General features: G+C 35.4%; 1 protein-coding gene across 8 annotated transcripts in view; it reads right to left on the bottom strand.

Annotated features, from left to right (window-relative positions):
* The window catches only part of LOC116852385 (protein phosphatase 1L-like), a 291,241-nt gene that overhangs the window by 97,931 nt on the left and 180,408 nt on the right, over positions 1-12,902 (bottom strand). For 7 of the 8 annotated variants that reach the window (XM_032832671.1, XM_032832675.1, XM_032832674.1 and 4 more), the window contains exon 3: positions 12,444-12,641. The exons of the other annotated variant lie outside the window; for it this stretch is intronic. In XM_032832671.1, the coding sequence (XP_032688562.1) occupies positions 12,444-12,641 (198 nt within the window). The remainder of the gene's footprint in view (positions 1-12,443; positions 12,642-12,902) is intronic. 8 annotated transcript variants of the gene reach the window in all.

The following is a 12,902-nucleotide window of genomic DNA, read 5'->3' as shown; positions in this document are numbered from 1 at the left end:
TAAACATTATGATTTTCTCATTTTTCACCTTTGCATAATAATTCTCAGTATTTGATTACTATCAATATTTAACAGATTTTATTATCAGTATTCACCAGAAATTAAGTACTGGCCAAAAAATTACTGAATTACTGGTAATATTTAATCACTAATAATTTTTCAGTATTTCTTAGTATGATATTTCTATAAGAGTATAACAAGAAAAAAAGCGTCCGTTTTGCAAACATAAACTTATAAGCACTTTTTTCAGTCCTTCTGTTGGACGTTATACAAAAGCACCCAGATAGCCAAACCTACGCGAACAGATTTCGAGCAGAGCTTGCTATCAACTTTTGATGGCAAATAGATAACAAATTTGATGCAGGATCTGTTATATCAAATCTTGTTGCCAAATTGCCGCCAGATATGCGGCAGAGCTTGTTGTCGGATAATTGCTGCAGATTTGCAACAAAAACCGTGCAAGGCTGTAGCGATTTGACGGCAGATTGGTGACAGAAATCGCGCAGACCTTGCTGCGCTGCAAGCTTTGCGCGGTTTTTGCTTCAAATTTAGCATCAATTGCCCGACAGCAAGATATGTCGCCAAAACCGTAGTCTAATGTAGACACAGATGGCTAATGGTTTTGCTGTGGGTTTTTTATCAAATTTGTTGCCAATATGCGCGCAGTCTGCGCTCAGTTTGCTTACTGGGGTAAGAGCCCATCTACATAAAATGAAAGACGTCGGATCCAAATCGATTCCGACGATTTCCAATGGTACCTAAACAATGCTTTATATTCTCACTTGGTATGAAAAATTCTTTGTACCTAGATAAAAAATGAAAGTGCATGACCATGCAGGTGATTTTACAGAATATTATGAGGCTTTCAGATAACGATTTGAAGGGCTACACTGAAGGAAAAGTTTGAACTACAAATTGGTTGCACGCGTGTTGGCGTATATCTGGTTATTAGGACTCATTTACATAAAATGTAAGGTACCGATTCTCGACATCGTATAAGATGCGCAAGTGAAAATCGTTTAGTTCACGTTATATATAATATTAATTTTTACATGCTCATTTTATTCGCACGATGTTGAGAATCAGATCTCAGGACGCAGCATGCAGATCACTAGCTTGTCATGACAGCCAATGAGAAGCGTCAGAAGTAACCACTTCAAAGTTATCATAATTTTTTATGCAGCCCATCAGTTTGTAATGTAGAGAATTTATAATGTTCCCAGATAGCCAAACCTGCGCGAGCAGATTTCGAGCAAAGCTTGCTATCAACTTTTGATGGCAAATAGATAACAAATTTGATGCAGGATCTGTTATATCAAATCTTGCTGCCAAATTGCCGCCAAATATGCGGCAGACTTTGTTGTCGGATAATTGCTGCAGATTTACAGCAAAAACCGCGCAGAGCTTGTAGCGATTTGACGGCAGATTGGCGGCAGAAATCGCGCAGACCTTGCTGCGCTGCAAGCTTTGCGCGGTTTTTGCTGCAAATTTGGCACCAATTGCCCGACAGCAAGATCTGTCGCCAAAACCGTAGCCTAATGTAGACACAGATGGCTATGGTTTTGCTATAGGTTTTTGATCAAATTTGCTGCTAATTTGCGCGCAGTCTGCGCTCAATTTGCTTACTGGGTTATAGTACACTGACACGGTGGATTTTTGCATGTGCATCTGATTCGCACGTGATAAATCGGTACTCTACCTAAACGTTTTATGTAAATGAGCCCTAATGACCACATACTATATGCCAGCACGCGTGAAACCAATTCATAGTTTAAACTTTTCCTTTAGCGTAGCTCTTGAAATCGTAATGTGAAAACCTCATAATATTCTGTAATGTCATCTGCATGGTTATGCACTTTAATTTTTTATCTATGTATAAAGAATTTTTTATACCAAGTGAGAATATAAAGCGTTGTCTAGGTATCATTGGAAATCGTCGGAATCGATTTGGATCTGACGTCTTGCATTTTATGTAGATGGGCTCTTACTTTTGTATAACGTCCAACAGAAAGACTGAAAAAAGTGCTTATAAGTCTGTGCTTGCAAAACGGACGCTTTTTTCTTGTTATAGCTACATTATGTTTAGCGATTTCATCACTGCAACAATTATTCTATCCTTATTCACCAAGAGAGAAAGAAGGACAGAATGATGCGATACGAGCGCCACTATCGGAAAATACTGAAACTACGATGCCATTCTATTAGGACCTTAACTTAGTTTCCGCCCAAAAAATACTGAGAAAAAGCATTTATTGTAAAAAATTTATTTAAATTATTTCAATGAAAGTATTTTCCATCACTTTCTACAACTTTTTGCCATCTTTCTGGCAACTGGGCGATACCATCTCGATAAAACGATGTTTGTTTCGAAGCAATCCATTCGTCCACCCATTCTCGCACTTCTTCAACATTTCGGAAGCGTGTACCACTCAAGCCGTGCTGCATCGATCTGAACAAGTGGTAATCAGAAGGCGCTATGTCTGGTGAGTACGCTGGGTGAGGAAGAGTTTCCCATTCGAGCTGCGTCAGTGTTTCTTTGACGGTTTTTCCAGTGTGTGGCCGAGCGTTATCGTGTAAGAGAATAACTTTGCGCCTGTTACTCGCTATTGCTGGTCTTTTTCGCAACAGCTCATCATTCAATTTGTTCAATTGACATTTGTAGACATCGGCAGTAACAGTTTCGTTTGGTTTCAGCAGTTCGTAGTACAGCACTCCTTGCTGATCCCACCAAATGCAAAGCATTACCTTATGACCGTGGATGTTCCGTTTTGGCTGCGATGTTGATGGTTGTCCTGGGTCTACCCATGATTTTTTGCGTTTGGGATTGTCGTAGTAGATCCACTTTTCATCGCCAGTCACAATACGCCACAGAAAACTCTTCTTTTTTTGCCTGGCAAGCAACGAAACCGTGATATTGAAACGGTTGTGAATGGCACTTTCAGACAATTCATGTGGTACCCATCTTCCTTCCTTTTGGATCTTTCCCATGGCGTGTAAACGTTTGGAAACAGCTGCTTCAGTAACTCCTAGCTCGTTTCCAAGTTCTTGTAACGTTCGAGCCGAGTTTTCATGCAATAATGCTAGCAATTCATCGTCTTGGAATTTTTTTGGCTGTCCTGAGCGTGGTTTGTCATTGACATCAAAATCATTACTTTTGAATCGTCTATACCACTCTTTACATGTTGTATGTGATGGAGCTCGATCACCATAACCTTCTTCAAGTAATCGATGAACTTCTGCTACACTTTTTTTCAAATCAAAATAGTGCAAAAGCACATGTCGAAAAAACACTTTATCGCGTTCCATTTTTCACAAAGCAAAAGAAATTGTTGTTTAGGAAAATAATTGTGTATGCTGACTGAATGTTATCGAGAAATGTCGAAATTAATCACAAACTACCTGTTTCGTTAGTAATGACTACTAGAACTGTTTGCATTGCCATCTAACATTTGCGGGCGGAAACTAAGTTAAGGTCCTAATACTTATCATATAATTATACATACGCTAGCACATGTGCAACCAATTCGTAGTTTAAACTTTTTGTTTAACATAGACTTTGAAATGGTTTTCTGAAAGCTTTATACTATTCTATAATGTTTCCTGCATGGCGATGCACTATCATTTTTTATCTGCGTATGAAGAATTTTTCATACGAAGCAAAAATATTGTTTGGTGTCAAATAAATATAAAATTTTTTTTGTTTTTCATATTGTAATGAGTGCATCGCCATTTATTAACATCTGTACTTTTATACTATAAAAGCATTTGCAGCTATATGCAGTCGTTTAGGAGAAAAGTTTGAACTACGAAAGCTAGGGAATTGTCGGTGTTCAGCATCCCCTTAAGAGATAATGCGATTGTGGCGGGACATCCTGTTCAGAACTCGGTGGAAAAAATCATACAGTAAAAAATAAAAATTTGTTTTAATGGTGAAGAATACCACTTTAAAGTGACGTCAATGAAATTGAAAAATAAAATTTCGTTTAGCCCCAAAAAATTAATAAATGTGGCAAAAAACGCTGTTTTTACCTATATTACTCGATTTATCTCGAAAACCTGACGCAATGGGAATTTTTTGCTGACAAATTTGGTTTCAGCGATCTCGAATTTATTAAGAAATATTGGCATTTGTCGCCGCATATTTTTTGTTGAACTGTGTAATTGTTCCAGAGAACCCCGGTATTAAAACCAGCATAGAGAATATTGTCCCGATATAAACCAATAGCAGTTTTATAGGTCGACTCTTGTATGATATAATTATTACGCGAAAGCGGGAATCTTAATTGAAGACACAAAATGCGTCTTATTAAATTAATATGAGAAACAATAAACTATATCATGAAGTGTTGCGATTTATTTACAAATACATTTATTTACATTATTGAATATTATTCAGTATGATTAAATGACTATAGCACAATAACGTTAGCGTTTATGTAATATGCGAACCGTAAAATTTTTACCGTAAAACTAGTATACATTTATTCTTTTATTTGTAGGATTAAACATTATAAATGTTGAAAATTATTGTACAAAACATACATTTTTTATTGTTTTGTTCACATCAAGAATATCAACAATAGAATTATATTCATTATGATAAATATTCTTTCGTTAAGAGAACTGCGCCAAATAGACCAAATAGATTATAATACAATTTTTCAAGAAATTTATAAACACATATAGACAAAATATAATACATTTATGTCGATTGTAGAAGTGGTGTAATATTTAAAGCAACAAACGCATAATCCGCGGAAGTGCCTTAGGGCCCAAATTCGAGACCCACTAGTGCCAGTGAGAATTTTTAAATGTGATATAACACTGGAATCAAGTAATCTACAATTTTCAAATAGTTCCTGTTAGAAAGAAATAGAATACATGTAATAAATAAAAAAATTTATAAAGTGTATACATCTGCTTGATAAAAGTATATTAGGAATGATATATTAGAAATGATACTTAAGCTACATGAAAAATTAGATGCAGAAAGATAAAAAATGTATCTGAAAATTCAGGTAACCAAACTAATATTTACGAACCAAAAACACGATAGAATCTTATTAATTTCGAGAAAATATGATCAAATAAAAATATATTAAAAATGATACATTATCTATATGTAAAATTAAATACAGAAAGATAGAAAATATATCTGAAGTTTCAGATAACTAATCTGATATTTACAAACCAGGAACACGATAGAATCAGGTAGATATTTTCCTATTTAATCCTATCGGACTTTTTAAGCAGGAATTTCGCATAGAAAGCGATATACCTGGTATATTGTCATAGAAAACAATATGTTCTTATTCATGACATTTTCATAATCGATATATAATGTTTCATAAAATTATTTGTTTTTATTTGCAAGATATGCGGGATATATAAAGAAATCTACATTAAACTTCTATCAGTAGTATATTAATTTGTTTATGAAATAATAAAATATAATATATATATAATAAAATTAAAAATAAATACTAACTATGTTGAATTAACATTAGAAGATGGTGAAGAAGAATTATATGAAAAAGTACTGAGTAAATAAACATTCTACAAATTCTGCTAATCTCATTACTTCTAATCTAATCATTACTGCTAATCTAATTATAGAAAAAATTTGTTATAAAAACTACTTATATTTATATGAAACACATGTAATATACATGAGAAATATTTATATGTGCGTTCAAACGCATCAGATATTAAAATACATACACTCTATGTTCGAGTGTGTCAATTCGTGTCAGATTTTGCTTGTTAAAAGAAAGCAGCTAAAAATAGTTATTTATATTGTTATTTATATTGTTTATATTATTTATATTGTTATATTACATAATAATTGATACCAAAATTATTATACTATATGGTTATTGAACAATATTCTTATTGATTTATTTCTGATGATAATTCGTATATCATACAATATGTGAAATTGTTAATCCAAAATAGATTATTTGTAATAACTGATGGTGATAAGAAGAATATATTAAGAGAAATATGTCGGCTGCAAGGAGATAGGGGAGTAATGTTATTAAAATAAAATTTTTACTCGCACTTATTTATTTTATGTCAAGAATGACTTAACAGAATTACAATAAAATCTCTAGACCTTTAGCAAATACCTTTATAATGATGTATATATTTTGATTGTTTAGAGAAATATTGATATACAACGTAAACATTAATAAAAACGAAAATCGCCGAGATGAACAGTGTATCGACAAGGAAAATGAAAATGAGTTTGACTCAAGTTCAGCATTATCTGAAGAAAGTAACAGTCAGAAGTTTGCAGGTAAATATATTTCAAGAACAATATTTCAATAACAGATTTGTACACATTCACCATATAAACATAGTATAAAGTGTAATAAAAAGAAATCCATTATTTTTCCAATAGATGGCTTTAGTAATGTGTATCTTGCGTTGTATAAGTGCGATCGGTTTACGCTAGATGGCGTTAGAAAGATAAGATTTCGTACTAAAAAAAACTTCTCAGACAGTTTTGTAATTGTTTGACTCAGTATTGTTTGAGCGCACGTCAAAGATGGACACTAGTAAAGAAAAAATACGCCATATTTTACAGTTTTTCTTCGATAAAGGCGAAAACGCAAACCAGGAGGCTGAAAATGTGAATAGTGTTTATGGTCCTGATATTGTAATAGCCAATCACGCGCAATTTTGGTTTCGTCGATTCCGTTCCGGTAATTTTGATGTCAAAGATGCACCACGCTCTGGAAGGCCAATTGTCGAAAATGTCGATAAAATAATGGAAATCGTCGAGTCCGACCGTCATGTAAGCACTGTTTCGATTGCCCAGGAGCTAAACATTACACAAAAACCGTTTGGAACTACTTGAATAAGGCTAGATATAAAAAGAAGCTCGATGTATGGGTGCCACACGAGTTAACGCAAAAAAACCTCATGGACTGAATTTCCATCTGCGAATCGCTGTTGAATGGCAACAAAATCGACCCATTTCTGCAACGGATGGTGACTGGTGATGAAAAGTGAGTCACTTACGACAATGTCAAGCGAAAACGGTCGTGGTCGAAACGCGGTGAGCCGGCGCAAACGGTGGCCAAGCCAGGATTGACGGTCAGGAAGGCTTTGCTGTGTGTTTGGTGGGATTGGCAGGGAATCATCCACTATGAGCTGCTCCCCTACGGCCAAACTCTTAATTCGGACCTGTACTGTCAACAATTGGACCGTCTGAAGGAATCAATTGCCCAGAAGCGGCCAGCTTTGGCCAATAGGAGAGGAATTGTGTTCCATCAGGACAACACCAGGCTACACACATCGATAGTGACTCACCAGAAGCTCCGGGAGCTTGGTTGGGAGGTTCTTATGCATTTACCTTATAGTTTGGACCTGGCACCAGATGATTACCACCTGTTCCTGTTTATGGCGAATGATTTTGCTGGTAAAAAATTTGCCTCAAGAGAAGTTTGTGAAAATCGACTGTCCCAGTTTTTTGCCAATAGGAATTACCTTCAAAATGGCAACAAGTTATCGAACAAAACGGTGCATATTTGACCTAAATCGGATCATTCTAACTATGCTAAATAAAGCCTTCAATTTCATGCAGAAATAATGGATTTCTTTTTACTACACCTTATATATGGGGTGGTGCGTACATTCACTTTCTTGGGTTAATGCAAAAAAATATATAAATGGTAACGTAATTGTTCCTTGTAACGCTATTTCGCGTTCGGTGCGGGATAAGCTGCGAGTCGGTGTGGTCCGGATTCGAGCAGATGTAAATAATTGTGAAGACAGTGGGATGGATATTAAGATGATGTATATTGTCGATTAGATGGCTATGTACAATGAGTATTTACAGGTTGATTCGATGCCGTTGGTTTAGTGCGCGGGTTTTTGTGTTCGCGCGTGTTGACGTTCGCTGCGGCGGAGCTCGTGCTGCGGGGCCGCTGGCGGTCACGTGACGCGTCGATTGTGTTGTGCTTGCGGCGCGATGTTGACGCTCGGATCTTTAATTTTGGTCGCGCGAGGAGAGCCGTTACTCGAGGAATAACACGGCCCTGCGTGCGGGATGCATCGGAGTTTTGCGGAGCGGTTGTGAGCTACGATGCGGTGCCGCGGGGATCGGTTCCCCGGGACGGCGGCGCGACTTCGCGGAGGTTGACTTTACGAACCCAATAAGTCGACGGAGCAGTAATCAAGGATGTAGACTTCACGAATCCAATAAGTCTACGCGGATGTCGACTTTACGAATCCAACAAGTCGACGGAGCGGTAATCAAGGATGTAGACTTTACGAATCCAATAAGTCTACGCGGATGTCGACTTTACGAATCCAATAAGTCGACGGAGCGGTATCGAGGAATGTCGACTTTACGAATTCAACAAGTTGACGGAGCGGTGACGAGGAAGGTCTAAAATACGGTGTTCTAGGCAGCGGTGTTCGCGAGGTGTTGCTGCTGTCGGAGTCTGAACTCTGTTTAGCGGAGTGCCTCGGAAGACTGCTTGATTCTCAGCTTTTCACACGGTCTTTTATATCAATTTTAGCCTAATCTCGTGTTATGATATTTGCGGTCGGTCGGCGGTGTTTACATTAGTTTGTCGCGGTTCTGTTTAGTGACGAGTCGTTTCGTACATTTAATTTTAACGTTCTCGCGGTTCCTTCTATCTTTTGTATTATGGACGGCTCGTTACATCCTAACTGATTGATACTTATATTAGATGATAAACTTAGTTCCTGTGGTTTTTTTGTTTAAAAAACTCATTTATTTCGATATCAAAAGCAAAAAATACATTAATCGAAGTATTTTCCTTCGCTAGCTATACATTTTTCCCATCTTTCGGGCAACGCGTAGATTCCACGACGATAGAACGATTGGTCTTTTGATGCAATCCATTCGTCGATCCATTTTCGCACATCCTCGTAATTTCTGAAGTGTGTATCCACCAAGCCGTGCTGCATCGACCGGAACAAGTAATAGTCCGAAGGAGCTAAGTCTGGTGAATACGCTGGGTGCGGGAGAACTTCCCACTCGAGCTGCATCAGTGTTTCTTTGACGGCTTTGGCAACGTGTGGTCGAGCGTTGTCGTGCAAAAGCATGACTTTACGTCGATTGCTGGCTACTGCTGGCCTTTTTTCCAACAATGCTTCATTCAGACGGTTTAATTGTGATTGATATCGATCCCCCGTGATACTTTCGTTCGGTCTGAGTAGCTCATAATAAACGACGCCGTGCATATCCCACCAAATGCAAAGCATTGCTTTGTGGCCATGAATATTTCTCTTTGGTGTGGATGTCGATGGTTGGCCAGGGTCTACCCATGATTTTCTTCGTTTAGGATTATCGAAGTATATCCATTTTTCATCGCCAGTCACTATGCGCCACAAAAAACTCTTCTTTTTCTGCCTGGCGAGCAGAGAAATAGAGATGTTTAAGCGATTCGCAATGGCATTTGCGGTTAATTCGTGTGGTACCCATTTTCCCTCCTTTTGAATTTTTCCCATTGCATGTAGACGTTTGGAAACAGCCATCGGAGTAACATTTAATGCTGCAGACAATTCTTGGAGCGTTTGAGTAGAGTTTTCGTCCAATAATGCCTGCAAATCGGTGTCTTCAAACTTTTTCGGTTGGCCTGAGTGTTCTTTATCATTGACATCAAAATCACCATTTTTAAATCGCTGAAACCATATTTGGCATGTTCTTTCCGATGGAGCATAATTGCCATAAGCTTCGAAAAGCAATTTATGAGCTGCAGCTGCAGTTTTTTTGAAGTCAAAGTAATGAAGCAGCACATGTCGAAAAAACAACTTATCACGTTCCATATTTAATCACAAGAAAAAATAGCACTGCTCGCTTAAATGAATCTCTTCGCACTGAATTTTATTGACAAATGTCTAACCTCTAAAATGCAGCCAGTCATCTAACTGTGAGCCGCAGGAACTAAGTTTACCACCTAATATCTCATATCCATAGAGAAAACATACAAAGAAAAGACAACTTATTTCACATTTTTTAAACTGCTTTGAAATATATCGAAAAATTAAATTAAATTATAAATTATAATTAATTTAAATTTTATATTATATAAAAATAGTATATTATATAAAAGTATATTATATAAAAAATATGAGAGACGTTATCGGGTATCCTTTATGCGAAAGAGAACGATTTTGAGCAGATTCCTTACAGCGTTTTTTAAATAAGCCAAATTTATAATAAAAAGTAAATACTTCAAGAAAGTGTATTTTTCAGATAAAAAGGAAATAAGAACAAAGTTGATACCTGCAGTAGATCCAAAGATATGACTTTATTTATGTTTTATTCAGGTATTTTCTAGAGAAATTGTCATTCAGAAATTATGTCGTCGTCATCGTAGTCTTCCTCTTCGCAAACTACTGGGAGTGTAAGTTTACAATATTCCGCCACTAATGGTGGTGGCGTCGAGCTAAGCGTTACGCGCGGTCGATTCAATCATTAGCTAACATAACATGCGCTCACGCTCGCTCCCTCCCCCCTCTCTCTCTCTCTCGTATAAGTAGAACCATGTTATATAATTATTAATGAAAAATATTCTTTATTAATATTTTTGAATGTTAATTATAATCTTTCTCATATCTATCCCGGATTACATGACTATATCCGGAACAAAATATTTGTTATCTGTACTTTTTTAAATATTTTATAAATGTTGTACGCTGTTTTGGAAGCAATATATAACTTACAATAAAAACTTACCTCATCGTCAGAAAGATTATGTATTACCTCTAAAAATTTTCGTACTTTAGGGATATATTTTTTATTTGCAAATACATACTCATCATTATCGTTGCTTAACGATGACGAGAGAAAATCGAATATTATTTGCATCTCTTGCTCGTTTAAATCATTGATATTAATTCGCGCCGCCATATCTTGTACAAAACCGACATCGTTTCTCAGAGCTCGTATTAGATTTTTGCACGAAAATGCGGAAACTCGACACTAGACTTACCAATAAAAACGCTATTACATAGAATGTTTTTTATTGTTTTCTATCAGACATTTTAAGCAGGGTAATGCTTTCCATTACCGATTTAGTTATTTCAAATCTAGTGTTTTGTATCATGTATATACATATTTTTTATCATGATTGTAGATGAAAAAGCGTCTCGTCAGTGAGTACCGCTGCATTGACTTATTTTATGAAATGAGAATAGTCTATAGAAATATGTAAAATAGGGTAGACTTTTAAAAAAATGACAGATTTTTTAAAATATTTTGAATCACGTATACGTCTTTAAGGAATTAACCTCGTAGGATTAGTTTTATTGTTCCCCACGCATACTGTCGTTAATTGTCAAGCATCCTAATTGAGAAATAAGATGTTATTAATAGTAAATAATAACATCAATTAATAAAGTAATAAAAAAATAAATATTTCTTTTTCTGATTAAAATTTAAATTTAATGGATAATATTCACAGATTTTATTAAATTAACAATAAAAGCACGACAAAAATATTTTATATTCAAATTGTTTACTTTTGTAGTAATATTAAATTATAGTATGAAACATTATATTACTAAGTTAGTTAAGACATCATATGAAGATAATACGAAGGACGTTTGCATCAATCGAAGAAATAGTGTAATACCTAAAGTAATAGACTCACGATCTAGAGATATCTCGAGTCCGAGTTCGAGTCTCACCAGTGCTAAGCGTGAATTCTCAAATATGATATAGTATAAAATCAAAGAAAATAGCTAAATTTCAAGTAAGATCAACATACACTGACAACTTAATAATAGTTTCTTACTAATATTTAATAATTAATAATCTTATATTTAATATTTAATAATGTAATATTTAATAATCTTATTAATAATTCTTACTAATATTTTCTACTTAAAAAAGCACTAACGTTATCTTTTTATTCTTAGAAAGCATTTTTATAATAGTTGTTTAAAGTTATTTTTTGTCGAAAAAAACGCTCCATCGAAATTATGTTCTATCAAAAAAAGTGTCCGAATGGATGCTTTAACTCATGAGAAGAGTTAAAAAGCCTCTAAAAATCGGTTATTAAATATTTCTGAAATGTGTATATGCTGTTTAAATTACAAAACGACAAAGTTTGCAGCATTTCTGCTATCAATCTGCCGTCAAAATCTGTCAATAGATTCTGTGCGCATTCTGCCACCAATCTACTGTCAAAGTTTATCGACAGGCTCTATCGACAGTTTAACAGCAAATTGGGAACATAAATGTCTATAGATCTATCGGCAGATCCTGCTCGAATTTGTCGTCAATTTGACGTTAGTTTTACCCAGATTGAGGCCCTTAATTGAGGCCTGGGGTTATTATGTAGCTATTTGCTACCTCGATTATTATTTATTAACTCTGCAGTTAATATGTCACTCTTATAGCAAATTAAAGTTTAAAATAGAATCATAAATAAATTATCAATTTGATAAAACATTACCTCTCCACCATGACCGTCAAATACTGCAAACAAAGAAACTCCAGTACTGTTCATATTTTCATTCACTACGAAGCGATCTTCCATTCGAGCTCTGTGCCCTTGCATAGCATATGCTGCAATGTAACCTTCTTTTAACTCCCAATTAGGTTTCACTCCATTATTTATAGAATCGTCAACCAAAAATTGCAGTTTAGACACCTACACAAAGAAATATGTAATATAGAAAAATATAATAAGGCACATATATTTATATAGGTACATACAGTATGTTTGATAAGAGCGTGTACGGCAAAACTCAAAAACTTAGGATAATACATAAATTGAAAAAATTTGTACACATTATGCATGATATAGACTGCGATGCTTTATTATTAATAAGTTGTCCAGTCGCCTCCATTATCAATAATTGACTGGCATCTCCGAGGCATACTTTCTACTAATTTTACAGCATAATCTTCA

This window comes from Odontomachus brunneus, unplaced genomic scaffold (assembly GCF_010583005.1).
Source record: "Odontomachus brunneus isolate Ranch 3 - 2012 unplaced genomic scaffold, Obru_v1 Obru_scaffold_221, whole genome shotgun sequence".
In the NCBI taxonomy this organism is placed as follows: domain Eukaryota; kingdom Metazoa; phylum Arthropoda; class Insecta; order Hymenoptera; family Formicidae; genus Odontomachus; species Odontomachus brunneus.
The sequence above is the reverse complement of the archived record's forward strand: the minus strand, read 5'-3'. Positions and strand labels throughout refer to the sequence as shown.